We start from the raw sequence: 26,675 nt of genomic DNA on the forward strand, positions 1-26,675 counted from the left end.
GTAATGCATGTAATGGAGAACTTCAAAAGTTTAAAAAAACAGAGCCACATGTGTAATGGCGGAGATATTGAAAGTTATTTTGAATATGCAAAACTGTTATCCAATCATAGCGGTGGCCATTTACTGTACTTTCAAAGAGAGGGTGAAAAAAGGATAGACAATAAACTTTTATTTCTAAATTAGGATGATTTTTATGTAACGTTCTTTCTTATACACTCACCTAAAAGATTATTAGGAACACCTGTTCAATTTCTCCCCCGTTTTAAGACATCCAGTATGTGGCAGTCCTGTGGGCAAAAATGCCTTGTTGATGCTAGAGTTCAGAGGAGAATGGGCCGACTGATTCAAGCTGATAGAAGAGCAACTTTGACTGAAATAACCACTCGTTACAACCGAGGTATGCAGCAAAGCATTTGTGAAGCCACAACACACACAACCTTGAGGCGGATGAGCTAAAACAGTAGAAAACCCCACCGGGTACCACTCATCTCCACTACAAATAGGAAAAAGAGGCTACTATTTGTACAAACTCACCAAAATTGGACAGTTGAAGACTGGAAAAATGTTGCCTGTTCTGATGACAGGGTATATACAGCAATCGTTAAGTTAAATTTACTACTTTTTAATACCTTTTTTACTACCTTCAGAATATTTTTTAAAACCATCACGACACTGAATTGCAAGTGTTAATCAGCGACCTTTCTATTATTTACACAGATTTTGACATATATTTGACATATATAACATACAAAAAAGAATAGATTTAGACTCGACAGCAGGAGGAAATCTGCTATAAGTTATCATTCAGACACAGTAAAATACATCTCAACATTCACAAAGGTTGGTTAAGGAAAAGCATTACTGCATACACATCTGATTTACATTAATAATTGGTAATTCAGCAATTCAATTATTTAGTGTTTTTTTTCCAACAACAAAACCTGAGCCAAATATTACATTTCTATAACTGTGATAAGTTGTTGAATTTAACAAAATACTAAAAACTAGTGCTGTCAATCGATTAAAAACTTTAACTAGATTAAGCACACATTTTTCCTGTGATTAATCGCAAAAAAAAGAAATGTTTTTTTTACGTTTTTAATATATTTTTTTTAATATAATAATTTCACAGTTAATCAAATTAATGCAGAAACAACATAAAGACAGTATATTTTAAATACTTGTTTAAATGGCATCTTTTTATGAATGAAGGCCAGTATTACTGATATTAATACAGCTACTGATTGTTTTTTTTTTTAGATTTATTATTAGGCTTCAAAAATATAACAGTTTTTAATTTAAGTAAACTTAAAACAATGCTAACATAAACCCATAATAAATGCCATGTTTACTCCTGCCCTTCCTGTCTTAACAGTTAGGAAATATACAGAAATGTAATAAAGTTATCAAAGATATATACAGTCTGCACTGCATAAACTATAAATTAAATAGTTAATCCTTATTAAAGCTACAAAAGTTATTTAGTCAAGAGCAGCGAGTCATTTTCTCTGTTCCCTTTGTTCTTTAACTTTACTGACAGGAAGCTTTATTGGCTACTGTCCCTTTAAGAGCAGACAGACACGCGGATCTCACTGTTTATACTGTCAATGGATCGCGCCTCATTCTCTCACAACTCTTTTTGTTCATTTTAGACTTTATATAAATCATTTAAGATTGCTCTTATGAGGATAGTCGTTGAAGATATGCCTTGAAGCAAGTCTAAAATAAAACGTAAGCCAGCCACTTCTGTTGAGCGCGCAGTGTTCAGAGACGATGCCGAACGACCACTGAATATGACGTCAGCATCAAACATACGTTGAGACGGAGACGAAAGATCTTTGATTGTGCCCAGATAAGCTAAAGCCCATATTGAAACAAACTAACGCGAACGCAGATAGAATTTCAATAGAATAGGACACCTGATAGTCTGAAAAAATAATACCTAATTTGGAAAAAAATAATACCTCGGAGACCACATTTAACACTTTTAATGGCCTTAAATTTGACCATTTTGATTTATCACTTTTTAATACTTTTTAAAACCCCGCGGACACCCTGGATGAGTCTCAATTTCTGTTGAGACGCTCAGATGGTAGAGTCAGAATTTGGTGTAAACAGAATGAGAACATGGATCCATCATGCCTTGTTACCACTGTGCAGGCTGGTGGTGGTGGTGTAATGGTGTGGGGGGTGTTTTCATGGCACACTTTAGGCCCCTTAGTGCCAATTGGGCATCGTTTAAATGCCACGGCCTACCTGAGCATTGTTTCTGACCATGTCCATCCCTTTATGACCACCATGTACCCATCCTCTGATGGCTTCTTCCAGCAGGATAATGCACCATGTCACAAAGCTCGAATCATTTCAAATTGGTTTCTTGAACATGACAATGAGTTCACTGTACTAAAATGGCCCCACAGTCACCAGATCTCAACCCAATAGAGCATCTTTGGGATGTGGTGGAACGGGAGCTTCGTGCCCTGGATGTGCATCCCACAAATCTCCATCAACTGCAAGATGCTATCCTATAAATATGGGCCAACATTTCTAAAGAATGCTTTCAGCAGCTTGTTGAATCAATGCCACGTAGAATTAAGACAGTTCTGAAGGCGAAAGGGGGTCAAACACAGTACTAGTATGGTGTTCCTCATCATCCTTTAGGTGAGTGTAAGTGGACCTCAAAGAATATTTTAAAAAATGCAGTTCATGACCTCTTTAAATAATCTGCTCCCATAAATTCTGTGTCTGAAAGAGAAACTCCTACAAATGCATTTGCAATAAGGTCAGCAACAAAAATACAGTAACTGTGTCCACGCCTTGACCACTTGTTTTTCCCTTAGTGTCTACCGGACATTAGTTAAACACCAAAAGAGGTTTGCGCTGGCGCAAGAGGTTAGTAAATCTTGCTCCGTGTGTATATTTACAGAACGGATAGTCATGGCTCTGATTGGATGAGTGACCGTCAGCCTCTCAATGCTCAACTCTGGCTGCTCTTTCTAACGTAACTGCAATCCTGTTTACACAGCATTCTTAAAGGCACTTTGTCTTCTCACTTTAGCAATTGATCCCTGCTAATGTGTTGAAGCAACATATGCAAGGAACTTTCTCAAGAGACGCTTTGATGACAAAACCTTTGCTGTTAAGATAAATGGTACCTTAAATGCTCTCTCTGTTATGTTTTTGTAGTCAAATATCTATTAAGACATAAAGGAAAGCACGGCAAAAAAAGTGTCCAGGTTCAGGACGTGCACCAGAGCTCCTCCTATGAAGCAAACAAGGCTTGTGTTAGTATTACAGGCCTAAATATAGCCTCGTTCTATCTTCTTATCACCAGCCCAAGATCACTCTGGCTTTGCCTCTGTCTCTATCAGTATTTGTGTGCAGGGCTCAACAAAATATTTCTGTCTGCTGTAGATTAGATTTTTACTTACCCTGACACACTGTAATATGCCAACTCTTCTGTGTGTTATTTATATTTTTAGCCAGTATAGTAAAGAGTTTTACTATGGATCCTTGCAAAATAAAAATTATTAATTAATACAAATGAATTTAAAAAATAAAAACTTGTAATTCCAAACATGTGAATGGAAGTGTAGATACCAAGCGGGAACCTCCCGCGACCTCTCTTGAAGCCAATACGGAAGTAACGTAAACTGTAATTCCTTAACTGGCCACTCGAGGCAGGCTCCAGAAGGGAGCAGAATCTCACTGAGCCCCATGTTAAAATTCTCAAATTTACAGCAGAAAAAAACATGTTTACAGCCTGGTACAAATTGTGGTTTTGGCCTATAAGGCTAATTTTGATCTTCATGACAACTGTGAGGGGGGTGAATTTTTTTATAACTCATTCGTTCACGTTATATAAAGCCTTAAAGTTTTGCATAATTAAGGGTGTGGTTACAAGTGGATAGCCATTTATCTGCCGTCTATAGTTATTGCGTCACCTAAGCTCCGCCCACATCCCGCCGTTTTGCCCATTTTCTGTTATCCGGGAGTGACTCACGATGACTCGCTCGCAAGATGGCAACGCCCAGCTCGCCCCTACTTTACGCTTCAGAACGGCCTATCGGAATCCTATGGGTGACGTCACGGACACTACGTCCATATTTTTTACATTCTATGGTAGATACCAACTTAAAAATGATTTTAAAAAATAAAATCTAAAAAAAAAGAGCGCCAATAATAAGTATGGCTATATATAAATCCTAAAAATGTATATTTTAATAAAAGGGTTAACCCATGAATTAAAATTCTCTTATAATTTACTCACCCTCAAGCAATCCTAGATGTAAATGACTTTCTTCTTACAGTCAAACACAATCAGAGTTATATTAAGCCTTTAAGCTTTGGGACAGTTTTTGGGGTTTTCCACCTGGAATTGGCCTCAGCAAATTTAAAAGTGCCCCATACCCATATACACAATTTTGGTGTCATTTTAAAGGAAACCCTTTGAAGTTAAATAAGCCACTGCTAAAAGTGATAAACATTTAAGTAAATGTTGTCTGAGCTGGCGCTTTTTGATTTTTTGGCTACAAATGAATGTTTTGTTGACAGTGTATAACTCAGGCCCTGTTTGCTGGCATATGCTGGAACAGCCAATACTGTCTGCAGGGTGCTAGAGACAGGGCCTGAAATATACACTTTAAAACATGACTTTATAACCAAAAAATGGATTTATAACCAAAAAAATTTAAAGGGAGTTTATTACAGCTCAGACACTGTTAAAGACTTGGATTCCCATCCTAAACATAGACAAAGTTTCAAAAACTAATGTTGGACGTTTGATGGAGTATTTCTGTTTTACAAATACTCCTTCCGGTTTCTCACAAGTTTCGGAGAGTTTTTTTCGAGTATGGCTCGGCTTGACGTTAATAGAGCGGAAGGTCCTTGTATGGGCCGTACGGGCTCTTCTCCCGGTAGGGTGCGCGCGCGCGTGACTAGAGCGAGAGGAAATGCACGCCCATAAACACTCGCTCAGGTGCAGATCCACTCGTCCGTGAACACTTCTGACGCGCCCTATGGTCGCGCCGTACTCCACTTTATTCCTATGGGTGACGTAAAGTGGCTTTAATGCGCCCGCATAGCACTCTGGGAAGGCAGCGCTGCATTTGAACTGATTTTAAAGCAGAAATGACGGGAAGCTTTACAACATCAGCTTCAATCGTGTCGCAAAAGTGGATCACCACGGTTACTGCTGTCACAGGACTTCATGAAAGAAGTGTGTTTTTGATGGAGCGGTCCCAGCGATAAAGGTTCAGTCCTGCTTTGGAAGCAGCCGGTGAGTAAAACTGCTTCAAATGTCTGTTGTTGGCTATCGTCGCCTGAGTAAACATCAGTAAACGACACGATCGTGTATAACGTTAGTTAATTTATCAATGGAGCATGCGATCTATGGTGTGTGTTTGAATACATTTGTTTAGCTGACCAATATAGGTGTCAGTTTGCTTATTGTAAAACCACCCAAACATAAACCTAGCGTTCTCACAAAGCGTGCTTCATCATTCAAATGCGCTAACGGTTACTCCATTGTTTTTTTTATACACTATCTGACGTGCAAAACCGTTTTGCTTGCTACTGCTAAGGTTTAGTCGCATACAATAGTCCATAAACCGAATCATGTCCTCATAAACTGCGAGTAAAGACACACAAATGTTGACAGGCCACTAAATACAGTACATACCACAGAGACGGACGTCCTGCTGTTGCTGTTTCTCCTGTTCAATTTATTTCAGCCTCCGGATCTGATTCTGGATTATTTCTGTATTAGTTGAATCTAATTGATAGCCATGGTTTATTAGAGTAACGTTTTCTTCTCCACACTTGATGTCAGCTTTCAGAAGCTCTCGTGCAGTAGCTGCGCGCTCGTCATTCTTTAGCTCCGCCCACACGATACACCTCCAGCCGCTTGTTTTTTCCGGAAAGACTCGGTACAGCCTATATTTCTTTTATAAATATAATAAAACTAGACTTTCCGGAGATATGAAGGATGCAATACTACTCTATAGGTACTCAAGATTGACATGAGATTGACTGAAACTCAGTGTTTCACCCCCCCTTTAAATGTTTAACACTTTTAGTAGTCACTTCAAAGGGTTTCCTGTAAAATGAAACCAAAATTATGGACCAAACCACTGTGTGGGTATGGGAAGCTTTTAAATTTGGGAAGGCCAAATCCAGGCGGAAATGGTCCCAGAGTAATTTAGTGTAAATAATTTACTTTGAGTAAAACAAATGCCAAAGTGATGCATGTCTATGAAAATAGACATGCTACACTTTTAAATGGTACCATATATCAGGTCAGAGCCCCTCCACAGACATTTAAAATTAAAGTATATACTTGATGTCGTCACCCATATCAGGGTGTGTGGAGTTTAAAGGGATAGTTTACCCAAAAATGAAAATCCTATCATTATTTACTTACCCTCATGTTGTTCCAAACCAGTATGAGTTTCTTTGTTCTGCTGAACACAAAAGAAGATATTTTGAAGAATGTTTGTAACCAAGCAGATAGAGCAACTATTCACTACCATAGTATTTTTTCCCTACTATGGTCGTGAATAGTTGCTCTATCTGCTTGGTTACAAACATTCTTTAAAATATATATTTTTTGTGTTCAGCTGAGCAAAGAAACTCATACTGGTTTGGAACCACATGATGGTGAGTAAATGATGACAATTTTCATTTTTGGGTGAACTATCCCTTTAAGAGGCATATTTTACATGCTTTATAATGGGAGTGAATAGAAGTAACAGGTTATGAAGCACTCTAAAACTGGCTGGGTTATTTTTTTATCCAGACTGCTGGGTTCTGGTCATTGGGTCATAATTTATATAGCCTAAATAAAACTTATAAACTGCATTTGCTGCAATGAAATGGAAATAACTATTAATTTTACATTTCAGAATTCACTCTTCCACCCGAACTTGCGTATATCCATAACCGGAATCCAGTGATTATAGTTCATAATGTTATAAATATGGATATTTTTCTATCAAAAATGCATAGCTTCACTTCAGAAGGCCTTTATTAACCTCCCGGAGCCATATGGATTATGATAGATGGATGCACTTTTGGGGCTTAAAGCCTCCTGATGTGTCTGTGAGTGTCACAGAGCAGGAGCTCCACCCAACCTAATGAACAGTGAGGATCTATCCTCATTTATGCTTGGTCTGTCCATTAAAGGCTTTTAGCATTTCTGCACCTCATCGTTGATGGTAACGTAGATGGCCTCATTAGCAGCGCTGCCGAACACACAGGCTTGACGGACGAGCCGCAGCTCCTCAGGGGGCAGGAGGGCGAACACCGGCCACTTTCCCACGTCCAGCATACTACTCTGTGATATAACACATACACGCAACGTTAAGAAAGCATCAGCTGCATCTCAAAACAAAATAGTTAGCAGCTAAACTAGACAGCATTTCTGAGGACCACTGGTTTTGAGACAGCCTAACTTACATGTTGGACATCTGAAATACAAAATATAAATATAAATAAACACTATTTTTTTAAGCACACAGAGTCATGGTATTCTTTAAGACCACAGTTTTTAAACTGGGGTCCAGGAGTGTTAGGTGGTCTGTGGAAAAGTTTAGGGAAAAGTAGTGTAAAATGTTTTAAAATATATAAATAAATAAAAAGATTAATCTAACTTACTAAAAAAAATAATAATAATTATATATATATATATATATATATATATATATATATATATATATATACACACGTGTGTGTGTGTGTGTGTGTGTGTGTGTGTGTGTGTGTGTGTGTGTGTGTGTGTGTTAATTGAAAAAATACATTTATATATTTTATAAAATAAATAAAACTTGATTAAAATAAATAGTGCATTTATATATTTTTGATAAAATAAATGAATTTAAATACAATCAATTTGATTTAAACATAAATAAATAACTTTAAAAAATTAAGATTAAAATAAATAATTAAAATAAATAAAATTGTATTTAAATAAATACAAATAAGAAAAGCAGCGCACAAATGTAAAAACAAATAAATAAATAAAAGATTCATTGTTATTTTTGAATATTCCCTTTCATAAAGTGTAACAGCTGTTTGTGAATGTAAAAGTCAAGTCAAAAGGGCACGATAAAGAAAAGTTATTGTCTCCCAAAAGAAAGAATTGACTCTGAACCACCTATTTGAGTCGTTTGTATTTTGAATCCCAATACTATGGTTGTTACTAGAAATACATTTGCATAATGCCTGTCTAACAAGCCAGACATGTGTTACGGTCTATGAGCCAGAAACACATCAAGACCGTCAGGCCAATCAGAAAGGAGGGATTCTGAGTCGTTTGAGAATCATTGAAAAATGATAGGAGCCTTTTGGCTTTTAGTAGCCTTTAAAATAGCATAATAGGGCAAATTTCAAAATTTCACACGTGAATAATACTATTTTTGGGGTCCATTATGGAGGACCAAATTACTCAAAATGATATAATTAAATAAATAATGAATTCAATTAAACAACAACTGTTGTTAACTGTTGTTTTATTGAATTCATTATTTATTTAATTATTTCATTTTGAGTAATTTGGTCCTCCATAGTATGTGACCATCTTAAAGATTGTAATTCCCTGCTTTTAAGATAGAGTGGAGAGTAAGTTAACTTACAATGTTCACTGACATCGGCTCAGCTATCAATAGGTGTATCAATATGTAGAAAGGTAGTACCATAGTGCTTGAAAATAAGTAGCATGGTCACACAAAAGCACTTAATTCTAAGGGGAAAACCATGACATATGAATATGAACTAAATCTTTGCATTTGAAATGAAATAATAAAACAACATTGTTAATGTGATATTTTACTTAGCTCTGAGTCAGGTTAGTTTTGGCGTGTATTAATATAAAGAAATACATTGCTAAACAAATAATATGTGACCAAACAACAACATCTACACTAACGTTAGCTGTTATCTAGTCGGGGTCAGAAAGTATATGTTTTTGTAAATAAACGCGAGTGTTGTGTTACTCGGCTGTTAGCTAACAAGCTAGCATTTAATTCATAACACCTCCTGTGTTTACAGAGATGAAAATAATCCACAATCCGGCATAAACCTCAAGCTTCGGTGTTAAATACACAGTCTGCAGATGAATAGCAGTTGTTATAAAACATCTAGAGGTGTTTGAATGAGTTAAGCTGCTAGCTTATGTTAGCCGGCTGGATAGATTGACGTCATGAAGAAGTGTCAATCCAACTCACCGCGAGGTTTTAAAATTAAAACTCTCTATGTGTTTACCTTGTGTTAATATGAACTCCAAAGTCTTCATTCCTGGTGTCAAGAAGAGATTTAGATGTGGAAAAGCGGTCAGTTTTGCATGGCCAGGAGAGAGGAGAGCAGAGCTGTGGATGTGTGCAGGTCTTCTACCCTGCTGGCAGTGTGAGTGTGTGTGTCATATGGGTGGATTGTAACCTGGATTTGAGCCAAATTTCTCTAGACAAACAAATTACTATGGCAACTACAGTAAAATGGCAAGGGCAGGGGTTTAAAAAGTAGCTTAAAAATATAGAGTGAACTAGAGTGAACATTTTACTCAAAAGTCCAATCTAACCAATAACAAACTTAGTTCACTCAAACAAATTAAATTATCCCATGATTTACTCACCCTCAAGCCATCCTAGGTGCATATGACATTCTTCTTTCAGACAAATACAATCTGAGTTTTATTACAAAAATGTCCTGGCTCTTCCAAGCTTTATAATGGCAGTGAATGGCTGTTTCTGTTTTGAAGTCCATAAAGTGCATCTATCCAGCATAAAAGTGCTCTACAGAGCTCCAGAAGGTTAATAAAGGCCTTCTGAAGCGAAGCCATGCGTTTGTGCAAGAAAAATATTTATATTTAAAACTTTACAAACTGTGATCTCTAACTTCCGCTAATTGTTGCACACGCATATGCTCCAAACCTACTCTAAAACCATAGTAAATTGCGTTTAATGTAAAATATTAATGATAAATTCTTAACAGATTAAGCTAAAGGCTATTAGGACTTACTGCCCAAAAATACTGTTTTACCAAAGCCTTTATGAATAATGCATTATAAAGGTATACGTTTTCAGTAGGGTGTGATGGCTGACTGCGGCCACACAGCAAGGCGGTAACTAAAGCACACTCACAGACATGCATCCTTCTCTTTTGTTTGTTTAAATGTTATTTTGGTTGTCTTTTAGTATATTTTGTAATTAAACGTTGCATATCACAGACACATATGTGGTTATTTTACACTTTTATACCATAGCTAGTTTGGGTGCACACTTTCTAGTTGGTATATTGTGTAACATTTGTACAGTGGTAACATTTATTTATTTTGAGTTTAAGTTACCTGTGTGTGGAAAGCGAAGGTTTGTCGTTGTCTGGGCAAAGCGCTGCACTTCTGTGGAGGTCCGTTCTAATAAAAGTGTTCCAATGGATGAATCCATGCAACAGATTAGCTGGTGGAGTGTAGGGTTGTTTGTTTATTTTTGTTTATTATAATAGTTTGTGTAACTTGTTTATGATTTATTTCTTTGTTTTTGTGAATTAAATACTTCATTCATTCTAATTGGTGTTAATTGATATTTGTTCCTCCCTATGTGTGTAATGGACTAGTCTGTGTACCTCCATGTGTGGCATTTGGGAGGCCATGTTTTCTTGGTTTAATTTGGTTTGATTAGTTCGCTTGAGTACTGTTAAGTTTGGGTCTCTTTATGGTTAATAAAGAGTAATAATTAAGAGTCAAGTAATAATTTAATTTCTAATTTTGTTTTGCATTCAATAAATAATTTTTGGGAAATCCTATGTCCCCTTGACTGCTTGGTCCCTCACATACAGCATAATGGATTATAATATTCACAGATTCCTTCACTGGAAAATGTAAGTAACCTGGTTGCCTTAAAATTTTGAGTTTATTGAAATGAAAAAAATGAACTGATACAATGAAGGAAGTTGGTTTAATAAATAGAAACTCAAAACATTTTCATAGCCCATGCTTTAAGATTTGTGTTAAAGAGGGTGGATTTACAATCTCTCTTGTATTATATCATGAATTGGAAATCTTAAACCATCATCTATCCTGGTATTGCAGGCAATGTCTGTATTTGGTATCTGAACGGTGCTGCATGGGAATCCAGTAACAGCTTCCAGAGAATAAATATTTACTTGTTTAGTAATTAATGAGTTTGCTCACACAGCCAAAATAAGCAAGAGATTTTTGTAAAGAAAAGGGCGCTATACCTAGCACAGATGGTGTGAGGACCCTAATTGCTCTGTATTATTATTGTACTTCTCTGTACTGGAATGAATTGCATTTCGCTTGAAAACTCATTAAACTTTGCACAGATGTCAGAAGTGGTGAAAAAGTAAGTCTAATGTGGGTTTCAGAATTAGGTGTGACAAAATGGCTCGATAGCACCACCTACAAAATTACAATTTAGCGCCATTTGCGCTGTTTCACGTACAATATGAAAATCACTACACATGTAGGCTAACAGCCCAATAGCAACAAAAAAGTCATTTGGAGCTAAACACGCAACAGGAAGTGAGATATTTTTCTTTTTTCTTTTTTAGTTTTTTGCAGTTTTTGCCATGTCCAGACTTTGTACTTTCAGACTCCATTTTATCAGATCAACATCAAATTGGTCAGCCTAATCTAAAGGCCTTTGTGACATTAATTTGTGAAGATTTTGAGTTTTCCCTGAAGGGCGAGTCTGTGGCGGCCTGACAAATCTCGATGTTTCACTATGAAACAGGAAGTTGTTGTAACAACACTTTTGTAACAACACTTTTGTAGCACTTTTAGCGTAGCTTAGCACACATCATTGAATCATATAGGTCCATTAGCATCAGTGCTAAAAAAAATAACCAAAGACTTTCAATATTTAAAACTTGTACACGAAAAATGAAAAGTTGGTATTTTTTAGACCATCATAGCTAGGAACTATTTTCTCATTCCTGCGTAGAAACTTTGCGGCCGTCATGGGTGCAGCGGCACAGTGATATTACAGTGCCTGAAAATAGGCAAACTTCTGTCAACATAACCAGCGAGACGACCTGCTTGCAGAGAGCGTGCCTTATAACCGTGGAGACGTTTGTGAGAGACGATTCAGAAGATATTTATTTGGGGAAGATCACAAACCGTATCTATTTGAACCGGAATAACAGTTACACTGAAGGCAAGCTTTTGAAATGTGAAAGAGAAAGTGTGACTGAACAGACTCGGGCAGAAGGGACAAGAAGAGCAGATTCAAACTGGTGAGTCAGAGAAGAGTCAAAATTCAAGGAAAAATGGTCCGACATGGATTTGGTCTTCCGACGTTTTTAATTTGACTAACGTAGTGACGGTGCGTAATAACGTAAGATGGTGCTGCTTATTATGAAGACAGAGAGAGTGCGCATGCTCCGCTCTTTCTCTCTGTCACTCAGTTAACATGTGCCCCATAATCTACATCACCCATAAATCACAAAAAAATGGATCAAATAAGGCTTTGACGGGAAAAAAATTTTTTGGCGGCCGCCAAATAGTTCTGTAAGCAGGAGACACGCTCCGAAGCCTAGACACAGAACGTAACATCACTATCATAGTATTTTTTGTACCATAGAAACTATGTAGATAAACAATACCAGCAATTCCACATTATTTTAATCAAACTATACACTACCTCACCAGAACTCTACAGCAAAACTACTAACGTTATATACTGTATAAACCAAATGGCCGCGCAAACCCCCACACTTAGTGAATGCATTCACAGGTAACGCTAGCTAAAGACAACAGAAGTGCTTTTATCTGGTCGTTCAAGCTAACATAAAATTAAATCAATAATGTTATACGTTACAGCCATGGGGGGTGATGCACTTCGCCCTGTCTGGCCATATTCTTTAGACACTGTTATTTAAGGACTACTTTCAGGTGCTGCGCAAAATCATTACGCTGCTGAACCCATGGTTCGACCGCAAAGTTTCATGATTACTACGCAGGAATCAGAAAATTGTTCCTATCTATATCGGTATAAAAACAAACTTTTAATTTTCTGTTGGTCTTAGTATACGATGTAACTACAGAATCAGGCGGATCTCATGTAAATGCGTATAAATACTACAAGGGTGCAATGTCGTGGAATGTATACGCCAAAACTCATTTTGGCGTGCATGTGCTACGCTGTTTTTCGCATATGATATGCACTTAATGGCGTATTATATGGACAAACCCCCCACCCCACCATGCTAATCCTACCCAAGAGCGTGTCATATACACACCATAAAATGTGTATCATACGCACGCGAAAAACAGTGTAGCATATGCATGCCACAAAAAAAAAAAGGTAAAACTCAACTGTTTAACTCTGAGGGACTTGGAAAAAGAGCATATTTTCAAAAAAAGTGGAGTGTTTCTTTAAATGCATATACACCGAGTGGCTGCGACACGGGGACGAAGGCCCTTTCATCGCTGCTTGCAGCTTTAATTCAATTTATTCTGCTGGTCTCCTGATAGCTGTTTAAGACGTTACACACTAACTGTATCCACTAACACATATGCTTAAGTATGTGTAACTCTTTTAAGGATTTATAGTATAATTTGTCACTGTTAAAGTTCATGTTTCGCGTGTAAAAAAACACAGTATTTTTCACACAATTGACTTATCTGTACAGCGCTGTTTCCTCTGTCCTAAAAACGGCCTGATGATTTCCTTGTTCTATGAAGTCCCTCCTTCAGAAACACGTAACGAGTTCTGAGCCAGCAGCCATATCACCCTGTAGCCCAAGACTGGTTTCCCACTGAAGCTAAGCAGGGCTGAGCCTGGTCAGTACCTGGATGGGAGACCAACTGGGAAAAACCAGGTAGCTGCTGGTAAAATTGTTAGTGAGGCCAGTAGGGGGTGCTCACCCTGTGGTCTGTGTGGGTCCTAACACCCCAGTATAGTGATGGGGACACTATACTGACAAGGAGCACCGTCTTTCGGATGAGACGTTAAACCGAGGTCCTGACTCTCCATGGTCATTAAAAATCCCAGAATGTCTTTCGGAAAAAGAGTAGGGGTGTAACCCCGGCATCCTGGCCAAATTTGCCCATTGGCCTCTGTCCATCATGGCCTCCTAATAATCCCCATATCCTGATTGGCTTCATCACTCGGTCCCCTCTCCACCAATCAGCTGGTGTGTGGTGAGCGTTCTGGCGCAATATGGCTGCCGTCGCATCATCCAGGTGGATGCTGCACATTGGTGGTGGTTGAGGAGATTCCCCCCTTCTATGTAAAGCGCTTTGAGTGCCTTAAAAAGCGCTATATAAATCGAACGCATTATTATTATTATTATTATTCTGATTGGGCCAGCGCTTCCCGTGTTGTGATTGACAGCAGCTTAGCGCACTTTGCCTGGAAAGGTCCCGCCTCTTACCATAACGGGGAGATGCAAGCGCTGAATGCGCGCTCTTCTCCACGTGGGAGAGCAACAAGACCACGCCCCCTATTTTGCGTGTTCTTGTGGGCGGAGGGTTAGTCAACAAACGGTTCTAGTGACGTCATTCCTGAAGGAAGTGCAGGGGTGTAGTCCAAACCGGCCGTTCGCTGCAGGCTTTGAAAGGGAACTTCTGTTAAATAAAATATCTTGCTTGGCATTGAACTTTGAGCTTTATAATTTTACAGGTATTATTTATGATCTAACAGCAACATTACACACTAACTAAAGTTTGAAAGATGGAATCGCAAAGAATGGGACCTTTAAACTATGACAGTGAAGCATGTGCAGGGGTTTGCATCAGTGCCATCATATGTGATGCCTGTGTGGATGTAGTTTTCATTTTCTGTTGCAAGTCCTGACAAAAAGTCTTGAAGGGAAAATATTACCTATGTTTATCTAATAGTGCTTGCAGTGGTTGATTCTTATTTAGAGGGAGGAATAGACTCCAGAAGAATTCAACAGCATTCCAGGTGAGAAGAGTCCTTCTGGAATTTATGACTCACCTGTGACCCTTGCCAAAGTTTCATTCACAACAACGTGTGTCCAAGATAATATCTTTAAATGGCCTCATTGGTGTAATGAACAGAATACCATGATGGGATGTTGCTAAAGGTTGGAGAAGTCCTGCATATGTCACCACTCGTTTTGACATTTTGATTACAATGTAGTAGGTGTAAAAAAAACTTAAACAAATGAATGTGTTATTGAGGACAGTGAAGAGCTGTGCAGGTAAAGCTCATGCCCCTGGCCTCACTGCATTTTTTAGTGCTAATCCCATGCCGGAAACATCGGTTTGAATCACATGTGGAGTGAGGCCAGTAGCAGTTACATTGGTGCCATGACCCGTATGAGAGTAAGGTTTAAGGGGTGTGTGTAACGGAGGCCAGATAGTGAAGAGCTGTGCAGGTAAACCTCACTCCCCTGACCTCAAGAGGAGAACCGGAGGGGTTATGTTGGTGCAGCGCTTCTGACAATTGTATCTGCAGGCAGCTCCTGCAGCATCACATGCATGCGTTGTAGTGCTCATTTGAACAGCCAATACAGAGCTGGAAGCACTGCACTGTGTTTACAATGTAATCAACTTAAGAGACTGACAGAAGAGAACACATTGTTGAATGAAGTCGTAATTTTTGTTTTTTGTTTTTTCCTTCTGCCTCACAGACTTCAAACTTCTGGAACTTTTCGCGCAGTTCCCGCCTTCACATCACTGCGCAGACTCATTCTTTAACAGAACACCCCACCCCTTCACCTGTTACGTGTCACTGGCCCACCAGTGGGCCCATTTGCCACTGCATGTTTAAAACAATTATATCCTATATTTATTCTGATCTAATGTTGACAAACTATATACCATTTGAAAGCTTACGAACTCAAGATTCATCTTGTGAAAACCATTTTGAAATCGGACCTTGTGTTACCATGGAAACGGTGCTCTAAATTATTCTAGCGGGCTCCTCCCCAAGAGGCGTCGTCATATTTCATATTTATTTAACTACTTCATAATGAAAACCTTTTCTAATCTTGACAAAACACATATCGTCAGAAAGGTCTGAGTCTCACGGTCCTATATCTACAAACAGTTTTGTTTGTGAAATTTTGGAAAAATATATATAATTTTGACACAGGAAATTGCATTAAAAAAAATCTAAGGAATTTCTATGACACCCGGTGGCTATTTTTGGTACAGCGCCTAGACAAAATCTCATGGGAACTTCAATTTTTGTGATATCAACTTCAAATTTGGAACTAAAATTGATTAGACAAATGGCTTTGATTTGTTAGTCATTTTAGAGTACAAATTATTTTGTTACATATATATTTTATATTAAATATCTAGTATACAGTATATTTGATTTACAGTAAATTTAAACTTCCATAACTTTTTATACTTTAATTTTTTTTAAGTGATTTCACTTGAGCAATACTCTGCTGACTGTCTTCTTTAAAATGAAACCAAACTTATGTCTATTTTCCAAAGCATTCCTGAATTGCAACCACTTGTGAATATTCATGTATATTTTCAAAAAGAGGGGTGACAGTTAACAGGTTAAAGTCCCACACAAACAGAACATATAACACAGGAACAGAACATACATGCCCTTAGAGCACACCTGAACAGAACATAAAACACTCTTCAGACTTGCTACACTCGAGGGAACAAATAAGGAAAGTCCCTGAACCGTTTCGGCAGAGTAAAAAAAAACGTTTTTTACTCCCTCCTGACTATCTGAGGCCCCAGCTGCCTTTCTTAACTAAAGCAGGATTATTTGAATGCAAAGTTTGCAGGACTGGAAGTGCTTGACTGGGGTTCTGGCCCGCCCTTTTTACGGCATTCATCCATCTATCTATCATATAACTCACCCTATAATGGGTCCTGCACACTGACCAATTTTTCAAAATCCTTTGGGAATGTTGCTTGTCAGACTGCACGAACATGATCCCTGATGTAAGACATGTCACACTGTAGGATCTCAGTTTACCAGACTGTTCGATAGTCAAGGCACGTTAAAGACAGACGTATGCAAGAAAACTCGTCTGGAGTTTTGTATCATCAATGAATGACACGTTCGGTGACAGAGAGCTGCATTACATGCGGCTTGACTGAAATGGTGGCTACAAAGAAATCTCTAGCTCTCGTTTTGTTCATAGTTTGTGTTGAAAAAACGATATATTTGCCGGTCGTTGTAGGAGAAGTCACACTGCAGGATTGTTCGCCAAATCTTCTGACACTGCCAGAATTTCATCTGAGGTAAAATTTGTTTGCAGCATTTATTAATCGGCTGCAGGTGAACATGTCAAACCATCAAAGACTTCAGATTTTAGGACCAGAGGACTCTTTTAGGATTTGCTAAATTTGTCTCAGACGGCCAAATCGTTGACAAAAATCGCAGTGTGCACCCGGCTTAAATGCTGGGTAATTTCAGCCTGCTGGGTCATTTTATTGGGTTATTTTTAATATTTTAACCTGGTGCTGAGTCATTTTTCTGCAACTGAGTTAGCTCTTTTACTGTAATTTTTTATTTTTATTTGCACAAAATATATGGCGCTATTCCTATATGTTTTGTCTCCCGCTTGATTCTCGCACTACCTGACATGACGCAGTTTATATTGGCAGCACAAGTTTGCGTTCATTTACCCTGAATCAAAACCGGTTTAGCATCGCCTTTTGATACTGTCAGACCCGGCATATTTTAAGTCTACTTTTATGCGGCATTGCGTTTTTAAACAGAATGTTTAGCAGACAGAGCCGCATTAGAGCCACCTTAACTCAGCTGTGTAAAGATGCCTAAAGGCCGTGTGTCCACCAAAGCGTTTTAGCCAGCTGTGTGAGCTTGAGGGCGTTTGTTTGTTTTTTTAAATTTTTTATTGCTTGCTTGTCATGATATGGAATATCCTCGGAAGTGTTATCTCATTTCACAGATAGTTTGTTTCTGTATTGATTCTGTATAAAAAATACAGATACAACTTAAAATTTTTCCTTTTGGCTCTTGTTTTAAATTGTTTCATCTGTTGACGTTTGGCGGTTGGTCGGTGTTGTATTTGTCCCGCCCCTCCTCCACTGTGATTGGACGGCTGGGTGAAAAGTGACAGTGATGCGTTTTACTCGGTTTTACTCAAAGTTGAACATTATTCAAGCGCCTCGTTCTAAAAACGCGGCGCTCATGAGTGAGCCCATTGAAAACAATTGAACACGCGCCAGCCAGCTGCGTGAAAAAACGCCTTTGGGGGAAACGCACGCGGCCTTAGTCAAGTTTTAGTAACTTACAATAAATAGGCCACAACAGAACGTGATGAATTATAGTAGGCCTAAAGGTGGTCTCATGATTTAAAAAGCTTTCTAGTTTATGTTGCTGCAGAATGATGTTTCTCTCATCTTTTCATCAGTCTTTTTAGCTTATGTGGCTGTCCTACTTTCTCCATATTGTTTTAAAGAGGTTACTCCCCCGGTCCCCCCCGCAGCTACGCCCCGCTAAATGATTGATACGATCAGCAGCGATTCTGGGTGTGTCTGTCGTCTGTGAAATCGAGTCATTTTTCTTGAGCAGCAGTCGTGTAGAGTCATGCCTTTATACGGTTTCATCTTACCAGTCTTCCTGCTGCACAGGATTTAGCTTACATTTGTGGGAATTTGATTTTTGGATTTATTTCTTTTTTTGGCAACCTCTTCACAGGTACGTGCATTAGATGTTTTACACGGTTCAAAGGACTATTGATAGTGAAGCATACTGTAATTTTAGCATGTATTACCTATACTTTATTATGACGACGGTGGTGTTAAATATGTTGTAGACGATTCCAGATAATTTATTTATTTGGATTTATCTTTTCCCTAAGGCAGACTTGTCAATCCAGACCAATTATCTAAAAAAAAAAAAAAAAAAGTTATTTAGTGGTCTATTCTCAATAATATATTTGGTGTTTTTTAAGGCAGCATATAAGTGATCAACAGGCTGTTATCAACATCAAGAGCTGTACTGGAAAGATAAACAAATCCTAACTTCTCTGAGAACTGAGAAATACAAACTTTCCTTTGTGTGCATAAATGTGCCCATCTTCCTTGTTTTTCTTTGCATACCAGTACAAACTCATACAGTTTGTGATCAGTCATGGTTGAGTGAGCTGGGTTGCTGTGCTGAAAGAGGATATTCTTACTCAAACCTCAGTGCTTTTGCCTTGGGCAGTTCTTTCTTTTTATTTTGTTCATGCTTAATCAATTAATACCAGATTGTATTGAATTTTTATCCAACTAATGAATAGAGTGTTTTGACTGTTTATAAATCAAACAAAGCTATACTACAGAAATATAAATAAGAAATAATCGATTTTTAAATTGTTTTATTTGTCCAATAGTGGACAAAAGGGATGAGAATTTTCTCAGTCGTGGCATCAATAACATCACAAACTTCGATTTAGCTCTTACCGGAATTAAAGGTTTTTTACCAAAGATTGTTTATCAAAGAGACAGTGAAGAGTAGCAATGCGTGAAGAAAATGAAGAAACATCAAGGTAAATTACATTTGGGATCAAATTTACATTGTGCTTAGTTTCCAATCAAGCTTTAAAAATGATAAAGAGAAAAGTTTCCCTCAGAAATTAGTACATTTTACAAATAATCTGCCAGTATTGTGTCACCTTGGAATTCAAATTGAGTTTTTCACAATATCTTATTCTGTGGCTTGTTTCCATTTATTAGTATAAGGTTCTGTCTACAACGTCAAACTCTAATTTATATCATATAACTTATATCAATCGGCATTGAGAATGCACAAAAGAGGACCAATGAGCCTAGACTAACTGTCAAATTCAAATTTACACTGTAAACAATTATTTTCACATTTGCTATCACAACTTTTTCTCATTTGTCAAATCAACTTATATAATTAATGTGTAAACATAATATTTTGAGTTTCTATTTATTAAGCCAATCTCAAATATTTAATTTAAATGAATTCAAAATGTTAAGGTTGCCTAACTTATTTAAGTTAAGCCAACAATATATATTTTTTTACAGTGAGAAGCCCATATTGACTCATTTAAGCTTACATTATTCACATCCATCCATCCATCCATCCATCCATCCATCCATCCATCCATCCTGTGGAATAAAGTCCTGGTCCGAAGTATTCAGCTGCTTTCTGTCTAAACCAAAAGGAACTTAATCTGCAATAATTCCTGCCAATAATGTATTTAATTATCCACCATATTCCTACATTAAATTAACATCTGCACTGGATAAAATATTTAGCACTGGCTTTTATGCTTAACTTGAATAATAAAATATGAAATAAATGACACAGAAAGCATTCATTTCAACTTTCTGATACTTCAACATACTTTTACAACACTAATTTTGTTATGCATCATTCATGTTATGTGTATTTTATGTATAATTTTAAATGAGAAGTAATCTGTTCGTTTCTTGAAAATTATTATAGAAAAAAAACCTTACAATTCGACGCAGAAAGTGATTTAAAAAGAAAAAAATAAGATTTTCTCTCTTTTTTTCCCCGACTTGTTCCAAAGATCCACATTTACAAATACATTTAGGGTCATTTTCATGTGTGAAAAAGACTTTTCCCCCATATAATATTTGCTATGTGGAATGCAAAAACTTGAAGCTCAATCTCTCGAAACTCAGAACGCTGATAGAATCTTACAATTCCAAGGTGGTAATTGAACTAAACATGAATGATCTTTGTTTTCTTTACATCTGGAAAAATAAATAAAATTAAATACTATTTTTTTTAATGATTTTGTCAAATTATGAAAATATTACTTAAATGTGTGTTTAGGATACATACGATGATAGTTATGAGATTTAAAAAAAAGGCAAAGTTTACTGGGGTAAAATTTCCATTTGCATGTCCATTTTTCATGTAGTGAACAGAAAATTGCCACAAAATGACATTCAGGAAAGCTCCAAATACTCTTATGATTCTATATTTAATTGGCTGAACGGGATTTCACCAAGTACAACATGATCCTGTATAAATATATTTGTTGATCCTGGAACTACATTCCGATCAACTATTCAAATCTACGTTCAGGGTTTTTCAGTTAGGACAACAAACAGGGTTGGGTGCTTCAGTGTTATTCACCATCATTTCCCTCTGATTTTAGGGATGACGTATGGGTAGGTATAGTGCTAGGACTGCATTTTCAGACAGGACGACAAAATATGTTGATCCAGGTCAGGAACATGTCTTACTTTTGGCAAGATTGTGATCCTGTTTCACTTCTATGGCAGGTCATTTGCCAGTGGAGACATCAAAAACATTCCATATCATAGGCATGTTTATGGACATTCATGTACTCTAAAAATGCTGGTTTAAGCAATTGGGTTGTTTTAAGCAAACATTTAGCCCAACCGCTGGGATAAAACAACCCAATTGCTGGGTTTGTCCATTTTCAACCCAACTTGGGTTAATTTTTAACCCAGCCTGTTTTAGCGTGTGTATGACTGAAATTGATAACTGGATGGATCGTTTTGCATGTGATAGCTCACACAATGAAAGAACGTTTGACGGTTGTGAACACTATGAAAGTTTAGCTGAGAATCAACTCATCAGTTAGCCATGTGCGTTTAGTTATGTGCAGACAGTTGTACTTTTGCAGTACGTGCCAAACAATGTGCAATTTTTTTAAACAATAAAGAAATTCAAATCAGGTGTGAACACAGAAACATGAAGGGCCAGTATTACTACAACTGTGCAAATCAGCGTGAGACCACAAACCCATGAAAGCGCCGATGGGAAACCAAAGTTCTGTGGGGGATTTACTGACAATGCACTTAGAGCACGGATACAGCATGTCAAGTGCTAAATGGGTTAAAGGAGTAGGTCACTTTAAAATGAAAATTACCCCATGATTTGCTCACCCTCAATCCATCCTAGATGTAGCTGTTACTTTCTTCTTTCTGATAAACACAATCAGATTTATATTAATACATATCTGGATGTTTCTCCGCCTTCTTTGATCTGATCATTTTGGCATGACGAGCACTGTTAGACTGCTTGAGGCAGACTAGCCTAAAAATGTCATTTTTAACTGTCTGTCTTCCTAACAATAAACAGAGCACTGCCTAATGGAGAGCAGCATTAAAGGACAACTCCGGTGAGAAATGCCCCTAGGGGTAATTAACAGATGGTTACCGAGTAGATCGTTCTCTGGGATGCGTTTTCATGAAAATCGAATGTAAAGAGTTTTATCTCTAAAAACAGATTAGTTTAGCGCTTGTCTATGGGGCACAGGGTAGTGAAATTAAATCGCTAGTTAATACCACTAACAAGGCGCAAAATAGCCTCACACTAACACGGCAGCATAATGAGATTACTTACATGCAAACCGAAGCATTGAGAATTTTATAAGAGTACAAACAGTTTAAAAAGAAGATACTTTATAAACACAGTGCATTACGCTTTCACGGACAGGCGCCATCTTAGAAAACAGTCCTTAAGTAGTGACTGCTGAATTAACTGCTTTAAAAGAAAAAATACCCGAGTTCGATCGAACCCGAGTTCGATTGCTCCCCCTGCCCCCGCTGTGTTCTTAAATATTATTTGGGTCCGAACCGGGGTTAGTTTGCGTCATCAAAGCAGCAGCTGTTTACCCGGTTGCTTAGTAAGGACAGCGAGTGTGAAGGCGGCGAAATGCAGAGCTTTTCATAGTTTTTGAACCGTTGGTTTTGTTACCAAAGCTTCAGTATGTAATGGCACTTGTGTCTATCTGCTGCAAATGCATTGCAAACGCTCTAAAGTCACAGTATTTTGATGATCAGAAGTGAGTTTTAAAGGGAGAGTTCACCCAAAAATGTAAATGTTGTCATCATTTACTCACCCTCATGTTGTTCCAAACCATTATAAGTTTCTTTTTCACAAAAGAAGATATTTTGAAGAATGTTGGTAATCAAACAGTTGATCGCTCCATTGACTTCAATGGAGGTTTTTTCAACTGTTTGACTACCAACATTCTTCAGAAGAAAGAAACTCATACAGGTTTGGAATAACATGAGGGTGTTCAAATGATGACAGTATTTTCATTTATGGGTGAACTGTCTCTTCTGTTTTCCTTCTGTTTTGAGTCAAATTACGTACATTTGAAAGTTGTACATGTACACGAGGAAGGCATTGTGAAAAGATAGCAAAATAAGGTTAAAAATGTGTTCGTTTTAATCAAAATCAATCCCTGGAACATTAGTGTCTGAAATTGACCAAACACCTGTTAGGCTGTCCAGTTTGAAAATGATTCAAATTCCATATCAATCTTAAATGTGATCTCTTTGATTTACTGTCCTGTTCACAGGATTCCCGGCCCAACCATGGGGCATCTGAATGGATCGGATAACAGAAATGAAACCTGCTCCATCAGTGCGTTCAAGAACAACGTCTACCCCATTGCCTATCTGTTCATGTTTTTCCTTGGGCTTGCTGGCAACCTCATATCCCTGATCTTCTTCATTTCCTCTACGTGGAAAAGAAAAGCGTCTTTTACTCCAGTCAACATCATAATGCTCAATCTCCTTCTATCTGATCTGATGATGGTGTGTTCGTTGCCCTTCCGAGCCGCCTACTATCTCATGAACTCCCACTGGGTCTTCGGAGACGTCACCTGTCGGATAATGGCCTACGTCTTCTACATCAACATGTACGGCAGCGTCTACTTCCTCGCGGTTATGAGCATGGTTCGATTCGTGGCCATCGTGAAGCCGTTCGCCTACGTGCGCTGGCAATCCTCGCGGAGAGCCTGGACCATATGCATCGTGGTCTGGCTGATCGTGTCCCTGATGTCCATCCCGCTTCTGGGAGCCGGAACGTCTGTGGAGTCCGAACGGATCAAATGCCTGGAACTGAACCCGTCCCATTTGGGTACCATCATCGTGTTAAATCGAGGCGTCTTGTTTGTAGGCTTCGTGATGCCCTTCGCAGTCATCTCGGTCTGTTACATCTTCGCGGCCTTGTATTTGCTGAAGCTCAAGAAGACCAGGCCGAATCAAAGATCTCAGCTCAATCACAAGAAGTCCTGCTCTCTCGTGATCATCGTTCTGCTGATTTTCCTCGCGTGCTTTATGCCGTATCACGTCGTCCGGACTCTGTTTTTGGAGGCGGAGATGGACTTTACAAACAATGGTTTCGTTGGATCCTGCCATTATATCGAAAACCTGAGAAAGGCCGCGGTCATCACACACGTCCTGGCCTCGGGAAACAGTTGCCTGGATCCGCTGCTTTTCTTTTTCGTGGGGGAAAACTTTATTAGCTTTTGGCGTCAGCACACACCCAGAAGACAGAGTTGTATAACTGAGCAGAATGTGAAAGTGTTGGATAAGATAAACAGTGATATAGATAGACGATTTAGACTGATATAGAGTGCTTGGGACCTGTCAGGACTTGAGGAGGAAATTCCTGGAAAAATACTTTATCTGTGTTGGATCTGTGGCCCCTTGCTGGAAGCACCCGATGAACCTCACGGTAGCTGTGTTTTCACCTAAAGTTGCAAATTGAACCGTTTGCCTCCAGAGAAAAAATATTTTTGTGGACCGAAATTTCGGCTCTGAAATTTCAGAATGGCTCAAATAACATTTCAGATGGCATGCAATGCAACTGGCCTGATATAGTCCAGTTATCAAAGCACACAATCTGTGGAGGAAATGTTTTGTGTTTGGTAAATGTGTTTCCACATTGTAAAAAAAAATGTAGATCAGTAGATCATGACAACTTTAACTCGTCAAAATGAGCAATTTTCAGCTTTCTTTTATAAGTTACACAAGATTCAACTCATTTTTAAAAGCAAGTTTAGTGACATTTAAGTTGAAATTACTTACACTGTAAAAAAAAAGGTTTAAAAAATAAGAACATTTTGAGTTCATTGAAATAAAAAAATTGAGTTCATACAAAGAACATTTTTGAGAATCGAAAACCTTAATTCAAATATTATTACAAGATGTTGTAAGCATATTGGGTAACTGTGTGTGTTTTATTTGTGATGACGCAGTGAAACGTGCCAAATTGTGCTATTTTCATGATTTATCACATTTTTTATGTGGTTCAGCAGACACAATAATATTTTGAGTTTCTATTTATTAAACCAATTTCCTTCATTGTATCAACTCAATTTTTTTATTTCAGTAAATTCTACTAAACTAAAATTAAGGCAACCAGGTTACTTACTTTTTTAAGTTAAACCAACAACATTTACAGTATGCATCTAAGTTGATTGTACACTGTAAAATATTATTTAAAAAATAAGTTACCTAGTTGCCTTAAAATTGAGTTAATTGAAATTAAAAATTTTAGTTAATTCAATTAACATTTTTGAGAATCGACAATCTTTATTTCAAATATTATAAAAATATTTTGTAAGCATATTGGAATAATGTGTGTGTTTTATTTTTGATGAGGCAGTGAAAAATGCCAAATTGTGGTTTTTTTGATGATTTATCAAATTTTTTGTGGTTCAGATACATTAATATTTAGATTTTCTATTTATTCAACCAATTTCCTGCATTGAATCAACTCAAATTTGTAATTTCAATGAACTCAAAATTAAGGCAACCAGGCTACTTACTTTTTTAAGTTAAACCAACAATATTTTTTACAGTGTACTTAAAAATTTAGCAATGTTTAATTAACTTGTTTTTTGTGTTGTTGTTTTTTACAGTGCATTGTAGTTTATGTGCAGATCTTTCATATCGCATTCAACCTCAATTGAGTATATGGTGTTTCCTTTAGCCCGGGATACACTGCACGATTTTAGCAATCAAGATCATTACAAATCCTACTGTACGACATGGATCTAATAAACCTGCGTACAGACATGTATGTAGACTGTACAATGACGACACATATTGACTCATAGGCTACTGTGCAAGTCTATAGAAGAATAAAACGTCACCAGCATGCATTAGTGGTAAAAGTCCATGATTAATCACACTTTGGCATGAGTAGTTTTTATGTGTGCTGACAAAAAGAGACCAGAAGAAATATTCTACTTCTGACTATTCTACTTCTCAGATGTTGCCCTCTGAGGAAAAATATTTCACATGTGTTTCCTCTAGAGTTTCAGACAATGTCTTTCAATATGCAATCAATATAACCATCACACTTTTTAGACCAAAACCCATTCATTTTATAGCTAGTTCTGTCTACATTGGCTCATTTGCTTGTGTTTTTATAGATAGTCAAACCAAAATGAACCCACTAACTTGCTCTTCAAAGCACTTTCTCTTTGTGTTTTTGAGTGCACTTACAATTTAATGAATTCGGTTGATCAGCGAATCAGTGAACAAACATTTGAGTCAAAATGGATATTTAAACAAAACTCCAATAATTGTCCTGAGCAATTAAGACACTTTATACCCTTCTTGAAAACATAAACTAGTAATTTATTGATTTTTTTGTAAATATCTGACATTAAGTGCTAATGTGTACATGTTTGTTCTATCTATCTATCTATCTATCTATCTATCTATCTATCTATCTATCTATCTATCTATCTATCTATCTATCTATCTATCTATCTATCTATCTATCTATCTATCTATCTATCTATCTATCTATCTATCTGTAAAATAGCAAAATAAGATAATTGTATTACATTTATGAATTATATGTGTTAAAATTCTATGATTATAAAATAATTATTTCAACATTTAAAAACTGATTTGTGTATTTCTTTTGTAACTGATTGCTTTTTGTACTGTAATTTTACCTGCTTTATTGCTTGATTGA

At 37.4% G+C, this 26,675-nt stretch overlaps 2 protein-coding genes across 3 annotated transcripts in view; one reads left to right on the forward strand and one right to left on the reverse strand.

Moving 5' to 3' along the window:
* The window catches only part of rcbtb2 (regulator of chromosome condensation (RCC1) and BTB (POZ) domain containing protein 2), a 64,548-nt gene extending 46,002 nt beyond the window's left edge, over positions 1–18,546 (reverse strand). The window contains exons 1-2 of one of the 2 annotated variants that reach the window (XM_067450171.1): positions 18,538–18,546; positions 7,202–7,333 (exon numbers count right to left, since the gene is read on the reverse strand). In XM_067450171.1, the coding sequence (XP_067306272.1) occupies positions 7,202–7,327 (126 nt within the window). In that variant the 5' untranslated portion in view covers positions 7,328–7,333; positions 18,538–18,546. Of the gene's footprint in view, positions 1–7,201; positions 7,334–9,258; positions 9,418–18,537 lie in introns of those variants that run through there. The other variant, XM_067450170.1, reaches the window with a different exon arrangement.
* cysltr2b (cysteinyl leukotriene receptor 2b) lies at positions 18,489–26,603 on the forward strand. The gene is given in 3 exon segments (XM_067450172.1): positions 18,489–18,623; positions 23,254–24,157; positions 24,159–26,603. Coding segments are annotated over 2 exon segments (975 nt in total). The 5' UTR covers positions 18,489–18,623; positions 23,254–23,269; the 3' UTR covers positions 24,246–26,603.
* Positions 26,604–26,675: the final 72 nt, after the last annotated feature.

Source organism: Pseudorasbora parva, chromosome 8 (assembly GCF_024679245.1).
Source record: "Pseudorasbora parva isolate DD20220531a chromosome 8, ASM2467924v1, whole genome shotgun sequence".
NCBI classification, from domain to species: domain Eukaryota; kingdom Metazoa; phylum Chordata; class Actinopteri; order Cypriniformes; family Gobionidae; genus Pseudorasbora; species Pseudorasbora parva.